The sequence below is a fragment of the Sceloporus undulatus genome, chromosome 1, assembly GCF_019175285.1.
Source record: "Sceloporus undulatus isolate JIND9_A2432 ecotype Alabama chromosome 1, SceUnd_v1.1, whole genome shotgun sequence".
Taxonomy (NCBI): domain Eukaryota; kingdom Metazoa; phylum Chordata; class Lepidosauria; order Squamata; family Phrynosomatidae; genus Sceloporus; species Sceloporus undulatus.
This window is the reverse complement of record NC_056522.1, coordinates 133505260-133524708: the sequence shown is the minus strand read 5'-3', so window position 1 is coordinate 133524708 and position 19449 is coordinate 133505260. Positions and strand designations below refer to the sequence as shown.

At 40.0% G+C, this 19449-nt stretch overlaps 1 protein-coding gene across 4 annotated transcripts in view; it reads right to left on the bottom strand.

Moving 5' to 3' along the window:
* Window positions 1-19449, bottom strand: part of KHDRBS2 (KH RNA binding domain containing, signal transduction associated 2) — a 506442-nt gene that overhangs the window by 15553 nt on the left and 471440 nt on the right. For 2 of the 4 annotated variants that reach the window (XM_042445276.1, XM_042445272.1), the window contains one exon: window positions 18555-18691. Coding sequence is in view for 1 of the 4 variants with exons in the window: in XM_042445272.1 (XP_042301206.1) it covers window positions 18655-18691 (37 nt within the window). In the remaining 3 variants the exon portion in view is untranslated. Of the gene's footprint in view, window positions 1-18554; window positions 18692-19449 lie in introns of those variants that run through there. The other 2 variants (XM_042445275.1, XM_042445273.1) reach the window with 2 other exon arrangements.

The following is a 19449-nucleotide window of genomic DNA, read 5'->3' as shown; positions in this document are numbered from 1 at the left end:
TCAAATTTATAACTCATGTTGGCTGTCTGTGCAGCATTTCACCTATATTAGCCTCTGGTCTGAGCTTTCCCGTACAGGTTGTCCATGAATACATATAAATGTACCCAATATATTTCTAAAAGCAAAGGCAGAAGGTGACAAAAGTAACAGCCGTAGCTGTCAAAGGTATACAGAATCAAATAAATTGGGCCACCAATCTCTTGTATTTAAGATGAGTTTATAACCTCCATTTTTGGAAGGGGGAGCTTTAATTTTAAACAGTATTCTAGTTATGATCAGTCTCCCCAGAGAAAGATTTTTTTATGAGTATAAATGAAGATAATGACTATCATTAGTCACTGCCATTAGCATAAAGCATGAGAAACTCTATGCCATTCATAACAGACTATGACTTGACAGTAAAAATATGACTTCCCATCACTTGTGTATGCCTTTTAACTACAGCTGGTTGCTATTTTATAAAGCTACACTGATATCAAAAGGGTGGCAAGAGTGGTATTTAATAGCATGTTCATCATCTCATCTAATTGTTTTCCACCACAGGGTATGAAGCTTTATGTTCTCTATCAACCAAAAACAAACAGCCCTCCTGCTTAATGGCTGCTCAATTAATGTTTATGGTGCTACTTTTATATCCTGAGTTATTTGACAAATAAACTCCAAGAAGCAATTTAAGAATCTCTGAAGCTTGATGATAACCTGACTGATATTAAAGAGAAGAACAAATTAAAATTCCTTACTTTCAAAAACTATATGAGACGAGGCTGTCTTCCTCCCTGTATCATTTTATTAATTACCAAAATGAAAAATTAATGAAAGCAAGAGAGACAAACAGCCTCTGTCTGACTTCCTTATAGTTTGCTTGAAATTATTAAGTAAAATAGAGATCACCTGTGCATCCCAAATCAAAGAAAGGTGAGGCTTAGTTCATCCCAGGGGAGCAGCTTAATCTTATGACAACAAGTTGCCATTTATAACATGGATGATCCATACTTCTCCATAATTCTGCCTTTTCCACTGCAGAAGTGGTCAAGCTGATTAAAAATGAGAGTTCAGAGAAAGCTTCCTTGCACTAGCTTTGATGCCTATTAATTAAACACCTTCCCTTCTGCATGAAGTCTTAGTTTGCAGTGTAAAATTACCATAAATAATAAGGTTTCAATGAAGAGGTGCCACTGCAGATTCTGAACTCAAATGATTTCTAAGAGCTGTTGTTAACAGCATATAGTGGTAATATATTCATCCAGAATATTTTCATTTGGTCTCCCTGATCATTGGCTTCTAATGATATATTACAAGTCTGTGCTTCTCTAGCTCCAAGGCAATTAATCATTAATATTTCTCTGTCCCCCAAAGTAACTGGACAAATTTAGACAAGAAAGGAACTAGTTATGAAATATGTGAGGTTGAAAAAAACCTTATCAGAAATTACATGTATTTTTATATCCTAAATCCTCCTTGATAGGCCCACTGCACATCTATTTTAATGGAGCTACTATAATTGCATAGTACTTTTTCTCCCTAATCTTCCAGAGACACCAATGGATCATAGAGTCTGTCCCTCAACAGAAAGAAATGGGGAGGCATGCTTTAAATGTTGCTCCCTCCTGCTTCCTCTTGCCAATTTCCACCTAAGAACAGTGGCAGAGTACCGGTAGTGACAAAGTTATCACCTGGCTGGCTGATGTTTGATGCTGACTGTCTTTGATTAAGAGGCAATGAGCCATTTTCGAGTTCATTTTGCTGCTCCTAAGTGCCTCTTCATCAAAAATTATGCCATTTGACTGATTTGTATTTGATTAGTTTAACATCATGGTTTTGTTATGTCTAATAAATAAAGTCAGATTTTTATGGTGTTGCTGCACATTAAAGGAACCATTGAGGAAGGTACAAAACATTTTTATTTCCTGTGCTGTTTCTCTGACATAAAAAATTCCAACGGATAGGCATGTAAGCCTTGATGCCTGCTTCCTTCCCCCCTTTCTTTATACAGACCAACCTATTGAAATCATGCTCTTTTGTACATTCTGAAAAAGAGTTTAAGATGTTTTGGAGCTCACAAAACCAAACAAAGCTGTTTGGCTATATACTGTGACTTGATTGATGGGTGCTGGGACACAGAAGTCCCCCCTCATTCTTTTTAATCATGGAAGATTTTCATACCAGTGCTTACTGTGGGGTAAGTGCTGGTAAAACACCAATAAAACATTTAGGCACCACGTGTGTGTGAAAGCCTGATGTGCTTCCTAAACATCAGGGAATTGTCTGCTCACCTCCAGCATCCCTGAATTGTTTGGGGAGCAGCCATTTCCCATTAATGGAAACTTTGCATTAATTGGAAATGGCTGCTCCCCGAGCGATATAGGGACACTGGAGGCAAGTGGACGATTCTCTGACGTTTAGGAAGCGCATCAGGCTTTCACACACATGCACTTCCTAAACATTTTACCAGCATTTTACCAGTGGTAAAGCATTGGTATGAAAATCTTCATAAATGGGCAATAAAAATGTGATTTATTGAGCCTCTTTCCAAAGGGCTCCTATATATACATGTGTGTTACACTTAGTGTGATACTTCACAAGTCCTGTTACAGTGACTAAAAATCTTGTGAAGAATGGAAAGTAGTAGAGAACATATACAATTTGTAGGTTAAAACATTATGTGCCTCAATAGGCTACCATCTGTTGTAAGAAGGATTCCATTTGAGAGTATGGACCACAGAGGCAGGAATGCCTCTCTGGTAAATGACACTCCCCTCTATGTAGGGGAAATGTAAGAAGGGTGTACCATGGGTTGAGTTGGATGGGGAAGGAACTCAATTTGAAATTATGTCCAACCCTGTTTGGGCCACCAATCACCAACAGATGTAAGTTATACAGTGGAGTCTTGCCTTACGCAGGGATCTGTTCCGGACCACCACCACCGCGTAAGGCAAATCCCGCGTAAGGTTGAGCCCCATTCAATATAATGGGGTTTGTGCTTGTGGCGGTGTGGTGTGCACATGCGCCATTCATTTACTGGCAATGCGGCTTCCGCGTAAACAGGAAGCTGCATATGCTGTGCCTGCATATGGAGCGGGTGCACTGTATGTCCTCCAACGATTCCAATTTTGTAGGGACAGTCGTGATTAATCCTGCCATCCCATTTTTTTATCTGCTTTTCATAATGTCCCAATTTCTCTCTCCTCTTCCCACTTTCACCCTTCATTTTGAGATAAAGCACTGCTCCCAGATCCACTGTAATTAAAGCACTGCAATAAATTAAATAACCAACAATTCCCAGCATATTCAGAATATTAAAGCTTTTTGGGGCACTCGCTAAATAAACATTGGCCTCCTTTCCTAACTAAAGTAAAGCTATTGAATCAGTGGGATTTACCTATGTGCTGACTCAACATTCAAAAATGGATTCAATGAATCTACTTTAGTTGAGACTTACCAATAGGATTCAGGCCATGGTATACCCTTGCAGATTGATTTTGCAAGGTTTTGTTGTTGTTGCTTAGTTTTTTCTGGTTCTGGAAGTATGAGAGCCAGCATGATGTAGTGGTTTGAGTGTTGGACTATGACTCTTGAGATCATTTGATGCCCTGCTCAGCCACTGGAAAACCCAGTGTGAGTCACACACTCTCAGCCCTAGAACACTCCATGATAGGTTTGCTTTAGGGTCACCATAGGTCAGAAATGACTTGAAGGCACACAACAACACTGCCACCATCAAGAGGTATATACCTACAAAACTATGTTTTTGCTCCCCAGCTCTCTCTGTACTTTGTCAGTGTAGATAGATAACGTATTAAGAAACTTGAAGTGAAAGCAAATAAACAGATTGTGTTTATCTCCACTTCAAATTGACCTTCCCTGTAGCAATTAACAGAGAAAAACTACTACATAAGTAAACTGTATAACCTTTGTGACACCATAACAAAGTTCAGTCTCTTCTCAAACCATTTTGCTCTTTACTTAAAAGTATAATGCTATAGTTTTTAAATTTATTTTTAATTTTTATGTGCTTTTAAGCATTAAAAAAAAAGTCACCGTGTTTAAGTACTGTGACATAACTGTGCTTTAGCATTTTTATCTGTATTTTATTATCATCATGTGCTGAATTTCCTTGATTCTCAGTCACAGAATGACAAGCTACACATTAAACAGAGAAATAAACAAATAAATCTAATGATAATCAATATTATTGCTTTATATCTTATTAGTTTTTATTGATTCATTATGAACTGCTGCTCCCTGGAATTTTAGATAGAATTTTATGGGATCTGTTCCCTTCTTATTTTATGTTTGTATGCCAGCCAAGTATATATACTGTAGGTGGCTAGATGTATTTGATCAAAAATATATAGTCTCTCAAAGATCAAGCTGACAGTCCAGCTGTGTTGGCCAGCTGGATCCATATCCCTACTCTCTTAACTATTATGGGGCAGAGGTTCCTCATGAAAGTCATACTAAAGTGCCTTACAGTACCTGCAGTAATGATGAAAGTTTATACTACTGTACTCAAGGAATACTTGTCGCACATTGAGATGTGATTTGTTCTGGAAAGAGAGAAAGGTAAGCCACAAACAGAAATGGCTGCTTTGTTATATAACAAAAATAGCTCCACTCATTTGATCATTTGGTCTTTGGACTGACCTTTAATTTTCACTCTTTTACCAGAAAAGGCATCAGTAAAAACACCTAGCTTCCATTCTCAGTTTTGTAAGAGCCTCTCCTAGGAATGCCAACATACCCTTTGCTCCATTTTGTTAAAAGCTCCATTTTGCTAAAAGTAAAAAGCCATGGAATCATGTCAGCAAGACATTTCAGAGTTAGCTTCAGAAAAAAAAATGCCAAGGCAATTTTTCATGGTAAGATGGCTTCCTTGGCCTTACTTCTATGGAGTTACATTTGAGAATAAACTTGGATTCACTATGCTTTATGCCAGTGACTCCCAAACTTTGGTCATCCAGGTGTTTTGGATGTCAACTCCTGGAATTCCCGACTATTGGCCAAGTTGGTTGGGGCTTCTGAGAGTTTAAGTCCAAAACACCTGAAGGACCAAAGTTTGGAAATCACTGCTTTACATTCACTGTCAGGATCCCATGGAAAAACTGCCCTCTTATAGCTTTGTTCAGGACAGAGTTGCCTACACATAGACTATCACCACTACTTTATGAGTTTCTGTGCTCATACCTGTGGCATGGGTCATCTCTGTGCTGACAAATATGGAGACTCTTAACATGAAGAAAATTCACATATGGAGCAATTTCTCACTTTATAAACAGGAGGGGATGTAAACTAAAAGACATGTGTTAATTTTCAAGTTGCTTGCATCTTTTGACTTTACCTTCTATGTTTTAAAACTAGCAACAGAAAACTAACACATTTTTGTACATTCTCATGCCATGTTCTTACATACATCTCAAAAGTTTTATGCTTGAAAGTGCCTGATCTCTTCCATTGCAAGATATTTTGAGAGATACATGGTGAGCACTGAAAACAGCAGGTGTATAACCCCGTGTATCTTCCTTCTGGTAATGTCTAGTAATAACAAATGTTTGATGTGGTGTCACTGTGTCCTGGGTCTTCCAGTCTCCCAAAGCAGCAACTAATAAAGCAAGGGAAGTAGCAAGACTTGTAAGGCGACAGCCATCATAATGTAATACACGCCTCATTTCTAGAAATTATGAGAGGTTTGGAATAGGTCTAGGCATGCATCTGCTATTTTTTTCCTTAATGTCTAATTCTACCCTGTAGTAGCTTCCTGAAACAACATGAGTTTTTCATTTTTTAAAAAAGAAAATGAGAATGTCTTCTTGCCCTTAAAGTCTAACAAATTTATTAAGCTTTCATGGATTTTTGCCAACAGACATCTGAACAGATCTCCCAAATATCCTCAGCTATGATGTTCCTGAAAAGAACATCCAGGCTGGTACCTTGTATTACAATTACAGATTTGTATCCCAGAGTTACAGATCTGTAACTGCTCTGTATTCAGCTATACTATGTGTTCATGATCACAGTATGTTGCCATGATCATAAATGCCCCCAGAATCCCACCTTAAAATCCAGGGAGCCACTCTGAACAATGAATATATGTTCTGTTGGCAATCAGGGTGCAGCAGGATGACATTCCCAGTTCCTTGCTGCGAGCGAGTGAGACTGCAACATCAGGAGCTCTGTTGCAATTCCTTATTGCGCAGTAGATTATTAGTAGGAGGAGCTGGAAATGTCATCCTGCTGCACTGTTTTCAGGAGAACAGACCTCAATTGTTCAATGTGGCTGCTAGCAACAAGGTAGGATTTATTGAAGGGTTGGGTTAGGATACTTAATGATGCATTTGAAACTAAGGACCCAAACAGACAGGCCAAAATAAAGCTGCTTCGGGTTACTTTGGAGGCATGCTCTTTAAATGACACATGCATCTTAAGAGGCCAGAAGCTGCGCCAAAGCCGCGCTCCAGTCCTTAGGACTGAAATGTGGCTTTGATGTGGCTTCTGGCCTCATAGAATGCATGCATCATTTAAACAGTATACCTCCACAGTGACCCAAAGCAACTTTATTTTGGCCTGTCTGTTTGGACCCCAAGTCAGCAATGTAGGATATCAATCCTAATTTTTGAGGTCTCCATGCCATATTTATGATATACACTGAGTCCCTCTTTATTGGATATTTTTAACAATTGCTAAGGACTACTTAATACTACTTTGTTCTCTGTAGAAAAGACTATCCACTAGAGATAGCAAAGTTAATATATTGTCAGAACAGGTACTTTATGGGGTGTGCATCTGATGTTTTATTCTGAAGTGCATGCAGCTCCAAAATTCCTAAAAGCTCCAAAGTGGTTTTCTAAAAACTTGTCTCTGATCTCATGTCACTGTTTTTTCCTTCACCTCTAGATAATTTTTGCTCTACTCACATCCTTAGGTTTAAACAGGACTTCCAGATGAGAAGCTACAAGTTCTAGAGAGGCATGACATGCAACCATGAGATAAACAGCAACCTCAGCATCACCCTGTTTCCCCATTACTTCTGACTTGAAAGATCTTGCAAAATGCATGAAATGAACCACAATAAATGATCTTTGCTGATTGTCTACAGGAGGACTGACACTAGTAGTTTGAGAATGCTGGGGCAGAATGATGTCCAGTAGTTGACTTATCTGATATAACCATCATGCATAAAACTGAAATAACATTGCTCAGCAGGACTGATGTAAAGCATGAAGGAAGCCAGTGAAGTCTCATTCACTACATTCTGTTTGCATGAAATGCTTCATCTAGACAAGCATTTGTTGCTCTATGCCCTCAAATCATTTCTGACGTATGGCAATTCTAAGGTGATAGGGTTTTCTTGGCAAGATTTGTTCAGAGGTTTGCCATTGCCTTCCTCTCAAGTTGAGAGAGTGTGACTTGCTCAATGGTTTTCCATGGATGAGCAGGGACTTGAAACCTGGTCTCCAAAGTCCTAGTCCAATGCTTAAATCACTAAACCATGTAGGCTCTCACATTTGTATGTAGAGATGTATTATTATTTTTCCACGAGTCCCTGTTTTTCATTGATAGTATAATTTTTTACTGTGGTACACAGTGCACTGAGTTATGCATTAGTATTATTTTGTGAGGAGCTAAACACTGATCAGAGATGACTCACCATGCAATAGATGATAACTGCAGGTCAACCACCCCACATAATATTTCAATTATGGCAATAGGTGCACTATCAGAATGGAACCTTCAGAAGTCTTGTTTACTGCATATTGTGCTTGTTTTGTCTTGCTGGTGGGTGATTTTGGCAATACTTTTGTCCATATCAGAAGCAGAAGCACTATAGCAGTTGTTTAGGGTTTGTGTATGTATGTCACTGCAAAATGCAGTAATTGTTGCTCTGTATTACAATTAAAAAAATAGTAAAGCTGTGCCACCTAGTAAGAAATGCCTTTAGGAGTTATAGATCTTCTTTGGTCAGTACTCAGGCTGGAAAATTGGCTTACCTCACACCTTCCTGATTCACTGAGCAAGCATTTGCATGACTGCTACATGCATGAGTTACTACTATCTATTGAGAATTTATGATTCCTGAATAAGCAGATGTTCTTTCAGCTTTATGATGAGACTTGTGGAATCTTGCTTGAGTGGATTGAAAGACAGAAATATAGAATAGGTGTACTTGGCAGATTAACACATATAATAAAAGACCATATTATTGTTTTTGAAGGCTCATAATTGAGCCTTTGACCAGCCAGACATAGGGTAGATGTGGATGCAAGCACCAGTTTAAGATGATTTTTTTTAAAAAAAAGTTATATGAATAAAGGCAATGGTTATGTCTCTTTCTATTGGATATTGTACAATAAAGGCAAATATTTTAATCCAGATGGATACATACCACTAATTACAGCAAACAGGACTAAGTCCCCCCTGCCCAAATTATTTAAATAATACTACTAGACATTTTTCATTTTGTAGATTTTGTGTGTGCATGTGCCTTCACGTCACCTGTTGACCTTTGGTGACATGCATTTCATAGGGTTTTCTTGGGCAAGGATTCCTCAAAGCTGGTTTTGCCTGTTCCTTCCTCTAAAACAGACCTGAACAACTTGGCACAGAGAGAGACGGCATGGGAAGAGGAGGAACTGGTGTATCCCTGTTCCTCCTCTTCTCCCTGCCCTCCTGAGCCTTCAGCTGTCTCCAGGGAAGTCCCACCCCGAAAGGTGGAAGTCCTGCTCCCAGAAGATAGAAATCCCACCCCCAGAAGTCCCACCCCCTGGCACCTGGGCTTAATTTCCACTAGGGTTTAAATTGGATTGTGATTTGGAATGATCTGGTTTAAACCACCATGGTTCCCACTCAATTCGAATCGCTGAAGTGATTCGGAAAGGGAGGGCATGGGTTTTGCCCATTTATTTCACAATAAAGTGATTCAGCCCAAGTGGGAACCAGGGCGGATTCGAATCCCAGCCTGGTTCCCACTGGCAGCCCTGCTTCCCCGTCTCTCCGGCCCGATCCAGCCTCTGCTCCTGACGGGGGGCAGCTGCAATGGCCCAGCCCATCATTGACCTCTCCTAGCCCAATGTCCTAGCCCAACCTCCATACTGGCTTCTTTAGCCTCCTTCTGTTTTCTGCAGTTGGAGAAGCTGGAAAGGAAGTCGCAGAGAAGCTGGGGAAGCCTTGTGACTTCCTTCCCAGCTTCCCCAGCTTCTCTGTGACCTCCTCCTGTTTCCTGTGGTTGGTCACAAGTCCAGGTCACACATCAGAGCTTGGAAAGAACTAGCTATAAAATCAGATGATATGGTATTAATTCCTCTGTCTCTTACAAATGTGTAATGACGTCATATCATGATTGCAACTGGATGAGGGAAAACCTAACTCTTTTGATGGTGTAACTAATGTTTATTACTTGTATTATAACATGTATAGATTTGGAATGCACTCATGATCTTAGTGTTCTTATTTCCTTGCAGGCTGGATTACTAGTGGAACATAAGAATGCACTTCTAAATAAATTGTGGTTATTCCTTTCCCCATTTTGCATGCATGGTCCTAGCCATTTGACTCACCTTCCTCTTATGAAGGAGAAGTTATAATTGGAGAATGTAGCCACAAGGGATTTTTGTGTGGATTAACAGTATCCTTGTGCCAAGGGCATCCATTTGAGATAAGATCAGACCTGTCCATAGTGACAAATCCCTCAGTTAGTGCTAGATTGGATTCATGCATTGCACCCTGCATAGGACTACCTTTCAGGAGTCTTCAGAAATTGCAGTTGGCCCAGAATACAGCAGGGAGACTCCTGAAGCGTGCTCACTCATAGATTCATATTATACCCAACTTATGAAGTCTGCATTGGGTGTTGATTCATTTTGTGGCATATCTCCAAGCATTGGTAATGAATTTTAATGCTCTAAATGGCTTAGGTCCAAGCTACCAGGAAGAGTGCTTCCTCAAGTTTGTTCACAACCTTAGTTCTGATGCAGAAACCTTTCTCTGTGTCTTAACTATAGTGGAGGCACAGTTAATGGGGATGAGAGAGAGGTCTTTTCTAGGAATTGTATCAAAACTGAGGAATCTCTTGCCACAAAAGACTAGGCCAGAAATCTGTTGCATAGTTTTGCCACATAACAATGACCTTCCTGTTCAAGCAGACATTAAGCTTTATGTAGTGTTGTATTATCAAACACATTTTAAAAATTTACCTGTTTTTAAGTGCTGTTAACCTTCCTGAACATTGTTTGAATGTTGTTGCGTATCCTGACATGCTTCAGGAAATTATTTTGTGGAGGAAAAATGTAATTTTTTGTGCAAAAAATCATGATTTTGTGCCCAAACCATCACTTTTTAAAACACAAAAACAAAAAGGTCATGTATGTTTCTGGCAACAAAGGCCTCAAGCAGATGGGCGGCTTGGAGCAGCCTCTGGCTGCTCCAGCAGTGAGAGCACCCTGAATGATACAGGACCAAAGCAACCAGATGCTGTGGTCATGAGGCTGGCTGCCGCTGTGGTCCACAATGGATCGCTGGCAAGGAGTGCCTTTTTTTGTACTCGTTTTGCAGCCAGGTTTGGGTTGCCTTAGGTGGCTGCAACACAACTTAACCCCAATCCAGGGACATGTGTCATCTGAATGCCATGTCCCTGGATCAGCCCAAAGGCGTCACTTTTGAGTGAGGTCCTGCATCGCCAGATGTAGCTATGATGAGGAAGATATGTTATCGTAGCTACTTCCGCCATTACCATCCTGTAGAAATCTTTCTCTTAAGCCTGGTTGCTCTCATATAAAAGGGTTTCCAAGGTGCTGCAGATGGAATATTGGGAAATGACAACTGCAGTGCTTCCCTGGTCATGAGAAACAGGCACATAATGGCTACAGTTACTTCTCTCTATGATCCTAATGACTGGGTGAGCATTGCAGTTGTCATTTCCCAACATCCTAATATGCAGCACCTCAGAAACCCTTCATCTGGGCACCACCTGGTTTAAGAGATTGGGTTTTTTGGTGATGTTTGGCCATTAATCACCATAAACATGAGTCCAAAAGGTTATGAGACCATTTGGCTGAACAGGATGCCAGCCAAATGTGTTTGCTGAAAGAACAATTTCTTTCTGCAGCAAATAATTTCCTCAAACTCTTGGAGGATGTATGAATACATACTAGAGGGAAATTATGGAAAATACCTATTTTTGTGATATTCCTTCCAAATGGTTTTCTTAAGTTTTCCAGATATCGCTCTATGCCTATTATATATTCCTTCACAAGGCAAAAACTCCCAAGCAGACTAAAAAAAACAAAACTAAAAAAATCCCAACTAATTTAAATCATGAAGCACCCATCATCATCTCACATCATTTGAATGAGAACATCCTTGACTATCTTTGGCAGTGCACAGAAGGATGCCCGCCTATATAAGGAAGGAAGGAAGGAAATGAAATAAAACAAAGCTATCAAAAGACCAATAACACAATCCCAAAGAATGTCTATCTACAGAATCAATAGTTAATACAAATAATAAAAGAAAACAGATGCTATACTTAACCTCTTTCCATCACATCAACTCTTCCATGCATTTATTTAGAAATCAATTTTTCTAATACCAATGGGACAGGCTTAATAAGCCTGTGGTCAGAATTCTATTGTTAGACCATCACTAATAGCTTAGAGATTCCTTTTGGTTACAGTTAGGACTAGACTATACATGCAACAGAGCAGACTGGTGAGATCCCAGACTGGGAAAAATGACCTATACCACAGTCAAATCCCAGGCGTGTGTGTGTGAGGGTTTTTCCACACTTCTGAATGTTTCTACAAATAAAGACTCTGCAATTAGAAAGCAAGCACAGTAGTCTGAGTTAAATCAGGGACCAGACTGGTTTTTATTTTATACAACATTGTCAGAGTTGTACAGAGTCCAAAACATCTCACATAGTCAAATAGCAAACTGTAAATCATATACTTGGCAGTAACTCCTACTGATCTAGGAGGAATTCTGTATAAAGTCACTGTGCTTCTGAAAAGTCTATATGGTGTTTTAAGTATAATCAACATGCCAACTATTCTGTACCAATCCCCCATAACTACCTTCTATCAATATACTGAGAAAAGGAAGCACCAGGTCAGTATGATGCATTCTCCACTAAATTTAAACTAGCACAAAACTCTGAGGTTCAAGGTCATTAATTTAAATTTTCCTTGTTTGTCTGCTGCCTGAATCATTTATCTTCATCAAGAAAGCACTTTGATGATGAAAACAGCAAACATAGGGGTTGGGGAAGAGGGCAGAAATCACCATTGCAGCCTGCTCCCCAAAACATATGCCCCCGTGAAAAAAATATTGTTGTATTCTGTACAACAAAAATTCTTTGGCGAGATGACAAAGCAATACAATATTACCATTCAGTGTAAAACAACACAAATTCACTCTACAGAGTTCACTTTGCTAAACATATTTGGCAGGGGCAGATAGAGAAGGGCCTCTCAAAATCATAAGATCTTATGGTAGATATATATGGGAGGAGGAGGTCTTTCATGTAACCTAGTATCAACCTATAGAGAGCCAGCATGGTGTAGTGGTTTGCGTGTTGGATTTGGATGCTAGCAGACCAGGGTTCAAATCCCTGTTCAGCCATGGTAACCCACAAGGTGACTCAGCCTCAGAACAAGGTAAGGGCAAACCCCCTCTGAACAAATTCTGCCAAGAAAACCCCATGTTAGGTCATGACAAGTCAGTAATGATATGAAGGTACACAGCAAGAACAACCAATCTGCATCATCCAACTGTTCTGATTTGGTGGGGACTTCTGTCACCCCACTTTTTCAAGTGCTTTAAAAATGTCCTAGTGTCTCTCTCCTCCTTCCACTTCGCCCTTTGTCTCTCACTTATTTCACTTGGTGCAAAATGAGCTCCAAATGCAGAAATAACAATTGACCCAGTGGCAAGGGGGAAAGAAGAAGAGGGGGAAACTTTGCCTTTCTGCACAAACACAGGCAAAACAAAACTTGTGTTCTTCTTCATTAACAATTTCTTCCTTCTTGACCACATTCTGATTTTGTTTGGCCTCATGTATCCCAGTGGGGCAGAGGCAAGTAGAAATACCATCTCAGTTATATGTTCAGGTCTGTGATTCAAGTATGGGAGACAAAATACTCTACACAAAAGGACAGGATGAGGTGTCCAACAATGCTCATGTTGTCCCATGTCATCAATTTTACCTTGATAGCTTCAGAAGCGCTTGATCTGAATGTCCTTCCAGGCATTAAGAACATCTAAGCCTACACCATCTTCTAGTCCTAATTTGTTTTATTCAATTGGAATCTTCAATATATGACATAGAGTCTGAAATCCTGCTTAAACTATCAACTACAGCTGTTAAAATCAACATTTTTAAAAGCCTCTGATGATCACCATGAATTGCTCCATGAATATGTACACTCATGCTCTAACAATTGTTGTTGTGTACCTTCAAGTCGTTTCTGATTTTTGGCAACCCTAAGGTGAACCTGTCATGGGGTTTTCTTGGCACCTCTCTTCAGAGGGGGTTTGCCATTGCCATCCTCTGAGACTTACATAGTGTGGCTTGCCCAACGTCACCCAACAGGTTTCCATGTCCAAGCCGGGATCTGAGCCCTGGTCTCCAGAGTCATAGCCCAATGCTATATACAAAAACATGTAATAAAACTCTAAGTGTCACTGTTTGTAAACTAAATGGAGAGTATGAAGGGGATGTTTAATCTTTTCATTACCAACACTTGCTTATTCCAAATTACCACCAAGCTGGTTTTCATTATGTCGGGATCCAAAGACATATTTTCAAGAGTAAACAAACACTTGAAATCCCATGGACAGTAGGTAGGAACAGGAGGGTTTGGAGGGAGAAAAAAGTGAAGCAAGAAAAAATAAATCCCTGGTTAACACTGAAATGAGTGGAAAATTCTCTGTGAACTTGAGTTGTGATTTACAGATTGAACAGCAAAAGGCTGAAACGACCTTCATGCTGTCTGAATCTTAAACATGGTACTTTCTCCATGACAAGAGTGATTCAGTAGTTTCCAGAAAGAAAGTTGTTTTTCAGTGCCATATGTAAATGAAACATTCTAATGAGATTTTGGCAGTTTAAAAAAGCTATTTTCTTTCTGAGAACTACTGAATCAGCTTTGTCATATAACATATTTTGAAATGTTACTCAGCTGGTAAGTTCAAATACATCTCAACATCATGGTAGTGGTGGTAGTTGTGGGGAGTTTGTATTAAAATGACACAACTCCATATTCCATATACTATATATATTCAATTATAAGTGGACCTCATATATAGGTCAGCAGCAGATTTGGGACCAAAATTATTAATTTTGTTATGACCCATGGATAAGTCAAGGATAAAAGGAAAGGATTTAAAGAATGAAACAAAGCAAAACAGCACCAAAAAATGTACAAAATTTGTAGTCATGCTAAATGCTGGATGTATGAGAGAGTAGAGGGGATTAGTGCTTCCAGGGCAAATTATGCTCTTGCCTTTCACTAGGACATGGCTCCTTTTAAAATAAGTATAGTATTTACATTGGCCTATGGATAAGGTGACTCAGGTTTTGGGAATTTAAACATTAACACACACACACGGACACAGTAATTATCAAGGTATGAATAGCCATGCTGTGTCATAGGTGTGGTACAGAGCGCCAAAAAGAGGTGCCTCCCTGGCGCCTCTCTTTGCTCCGCAGGAGTGCCGCAGCAAACAAATTGTGCGGTGCTGAAAAAAGGAGCACCCAGAAGCAGCTCCTTTTTCTAGCACTGCTGTGATGCAGCAAAGCACCATAGATGGCATGATGATGTCGCACCTGCGCCACTCTGTTTGGAAGCGGCGCAGCTGCGATGTCATTGTTACGCACCCCATCTGGTGGGTGCACCACAGCTGCGGTATGCCCATGACGTGCTAGGTTTGCGGGGCATGTGGACGCCCCATCCTCGAGCAACCCTAGCACATCATGGGCATGCCGCAAAGTGCCCGTCTGTACCAGGCCATAGGAAACATTTATATTGTAGAAATACAGTCTGCTCTTCCTTTACGCGGGGATCTGTTCTGGACCCCCACCCCACAAAGGGAATTCTGCGTATGCCCGAGCTCCATTTAAATGAATGGGGCTCATGCACGTGGTGGCATGGTGGCGGGACATTTGCAATATGGGCGCATGTACCTTTACCCCTTATGGGATGTGTTGCCCTTTTTCCTAGCGCAGCTTTCAGCATATGCTGAAAGCTGCATAAGGTGTGCCTGCGTATGACGTGGCCGCACTGTAGTGCAGTTTGACATCACTTTAAATGCTGTAGGTCCATCCCATGACCTTGGGATTTGCAGTTTTACAAGGTCTCTAGCCTCCTCTACCAAAGTGTGCTGTTTCTTCACAAAATTAGAAGTTCTAGGATTCTGTAGGATGGAGCCATGGCAGTGAATGTCAACATTTGTCAACATAATGTCAAATAATGGCATTGTTTCTACAGTGTAGATGCACCCATAGCTACAGAAGGCTCCAGCATCATAACTACCTCTGCCAATGCCTCCTCCCCAAAAACCTACTTGTAATCCAAGCAGTGCCCCAGCTCAAGAGTTCCTGAAGGGCTGGAAATTTGGATGCTGAAACATGACAACTGCAGCAGTCATCGAGTACAATAAGGCCAGGCACCTGAAGAGATCTCCTAGGGTTCTGTCACACCTGCCTCTCTCAATGTACTCCATAAGTGAGAGAGCACTGCAGTCATCATTTACCAGCAGCCTGATCTGCAGCACCTGAGAAACTCTTTGAATGGCTGAAAAAGTAGGTTTGGGTAGCATGTTTGTTCATTAACAAATGTAAATCCCAGAAGGTATGAGATCATAAATCCAGCATACAATGTCATCAATACTGAACAGAACACCAGCCATTAGAGTAACAGTGTGGTGTAGTGGTTGGAGTAAGATTCTGGAGGCCAGACTTCAAATCCTTGCTCAACCACGGAAATCCACTCGGTGACCTTAGTCAGCTGACATTCTCTTAGCCTCAGAAGAAGACAAAGGAAAAGCCCCTCTGAACAAATCTTGTCAAGAAAAGCCCATGGGGAGTTTGCCTTAGGGTCACCATAAGCCAGAAGTAAGATGAATGCACACAGAGAAAATAATGCCAACTATTGTGTTAAGGGAACATTCTCATAAGAGCACAGCAAAACAATTTGTTTGGAAAAATCACCCTGAAACATCAGTTATGGAATTTCCTCCCAAGGGACATGATATGAACCCTGATGTTTTTGTAGGGTGGTGATAGGGAAGGGAATCAATAATATTTTATTCCACTGAGGATTTTCCATGACTTTGAAAGAATTTAACAGTTTTTCATTTGAGACTGAAAGTTTTTACTGTGTATGTTTTCTTTATGTTGTTTATTTTTATGCTTTTGTTTCAGCAATTTGTTTTGTAAACTGCCTTAGAGACCTAGAGTTGAAAGGTGGAGCAGAAATTTCCATAGAAATGAGGGGTGGGCAGCTTCAAATAGTTTAAGCAGTGATGATTTACTTTGAAGACCTAGTGTAGCTCACAAGATCTGAAAATTAAAAAAATAAATAAAAATAAAATGAAAGTTTATAGAATGCTATTTCCTATTCTGTTGGTTTTTTTTGGTGATGTCAGGGGATTTTTATGGGGCTGTGGAGTAGTGCAGAGTGTTTTATAGCAAAACAACAAAAACAAAAACAAAAGCAGCTTTTTGAAAGCTTCCAAGAGCAAATGAGAAGTCTAATGGGGAATGCTGTGGATGTAGCATATCTTGAATTCAATATTCAATAAATCCTCTGACAGAGTCCCACATGATATTCTTGCGAAAAAAAAGCTAGTAAAACGTGAGCTAGACAATGCTACTGTTATGTAGGTTTGTAATTGGTTGACTAACCAAATCCAAAGTGTAATCAACAATGGCTCCACCTTGTCTTGGAGAGAAGTGACCAGTGGGGTGCCACAGGGTTCTGTCCTGGGCCCAGTGCTATTCAACATCTTTATCAATGACTTGGATGAAGGAATAGAAAGCATGCTTATCAAATTTGCAGATGACATCAAATTAGGAAGGGTAGTCTATAACCCAGAGAACAGGATCAAAATTCAAAATTACCTTAATAGATGAGAAAGCTGGGCCAAACTAATAAAATGAATTTCAACAGGGAGAAATGTAGGATGATGCACTTGGATATTAAAAATGAAATGCACACATATAGTATGGGTGACACCTGCCTTGATGGCAGTACATGCAAAAGGGATCTAGGAGTCTTAGTGGACCACAGACTGAACATGAGTTAGCAATGTGATGTGGCAGCTAAGAAAGCCAATGCATTTCTAGGCTGCATCCACGGGAGTATAGTGTCTAGACTGAGGGAAGTGATAGTACCGCTCTATTGTGCTTTGGTCAGGCCTCACCTGGAATACTGTGTACAGTTCTGGAGGCACTACAATAAAAAAAGGATGTTGACATGCTGGAGTGTGTCCAGAGGAGGGTGACCAAAATGGTGAAAGGTTTGGAAACTATGCCCTATGAGGAGAGACTTAGGGAGCTGGGTATGTTTAGTCTGGAGAAGAGAAAGTTAAGGGTTGACATTATTGCCCTGTTTAAATATTTGAAAGGATGTCATATTGAGAATGGGGCAAGCTTGTTTTCTTCTGCTCCAGAGATTAGGACATGCAGCAATGGATTCAAACTACAGGGAAAGAGATTCGACCTCAACATTAGGAAGAAACTTTGACATTGAGAGTTGCTCGACAGTGGAATATGTTCACTTGGAGGGTGGTTGAGTCTTCTTTGGAGGTTTTTACACAAAAGCTGGTTTGTCTCATTGGTCGAGAATGTTTTGATTGTGAGTTCCTGCATGGCAGGGAGTTGGACTGGATGTCCTTTCTGGTCTCTTCCAACTCACAGAATTCCACGATTCTATGAAATTGGATACTTATTTTAATTTTAATTTTTTGTTTGGGGGGTAAAGGAACAAAATGAATGCAGGGGTCTCTATGTCTATATCTCTAGGCCAGCATCCTGTTAGTGACATATGCATAGGTAAAGCATGCTATGCATGTACGGTGAAGTATTTGCTCCAGAGCAACAGCTGAATTCTTTTGACAGCAGCAGAAGGGAAGTTGTATGTACAACAACATTGTGTATTGCAGTTGTGCATTGCATTTTGAGCATCCTGATTGCATATTGCAGTTGCACATTGCGCATTGTGGCTGAACATTGTAGTTGCATGTTGTGCATTGTAGTTACATTTGTGGCTGTGTATTTCACAGCAGCACACAGTAATTAATATGTATTGCACAATGTTTATATTCTGCATAACGGGTTGTGTAGTACTGGCATAGCATATCTCCACATGTGGATATTTATGCTATGCAGAGGGGATGTTGGATTATAGTCACAGTATGTATACATGTCCAAACAAACAAAGCTTTCACCATATCCTCCTTGTATGCAACTGTTCCATCAATACAGATTAACTAAAAAAATTGTTTTGGGTGTTAATTCTAAAACAATTATTCTCACAACAAGTAAAGAAGTAAATCCTTACCAAAATACCATATTCTTCTAGGCAGGAAGGCTGTCCTTTCTTCCTTCACTCATCATACTGGGTTAAATATCTGCTTTTTGTGTTATATGCATAATCCATTTCAATGCCTTTGCAAGTTTCTGGAAACAGTAACAATCCTATGAATGAAATAGTAACTCATTACTTGCTGAAAGGGATTACCTTTAAAGTAACTGTTACACTATTTTCTTGCCTAATATAAATAAATGCTGGTAATAATCATGGCTGACTTTGATCTTGTTGACATATTTATTCATTGGACTTGTACGCTGCTTTTACTTAGAGTAGTGTTGATACATTTTCCTGGTAATGCCTCATCAAAGTGTCTTATATTAGCTTAGTTAAAATGATAGATTGCACTGAATGCATTGGGATCACAGGTTTTTTAAAACATATTTTCCTGTAGCTCAACCCTGCTTTGTACCACTGGCCTCTCCCGAACTTAGAGCAGCATAAAGGCACCTAACTCAGGAAACTCAAGTGCAAGGCATTATGAAATACATTTAAAGGAACATATTCTTAACATCTGAAGACTACAAATGTCTAGGACATCCTGATCATCAGCAAGTGAAAGTTCCTTGTCAGAACAGGCCATCATGTTGACCAGTCTTTTCTAACACAATGCTTCCAGGTGTTTGGGGCAGTTTGTTTTTGACACTACACCCTTCTCACCACATGAAAAAAAAAATGTATGTTTTTTTTTAAATATCTTCTCTCCAAAAAGCAGGGTGGGTTTGAAAACCAAAGCCAGGACCATATTTCCTGGGTGGGCTTGCCATAATTGTTGCATCCATCTCATAACCTCAGGTCCTTAGCTTGGTACCAGCAATGTGCACCTGCTAAGCTGCTATCTGGGGAAATGCTTTCTGCAGAGAAG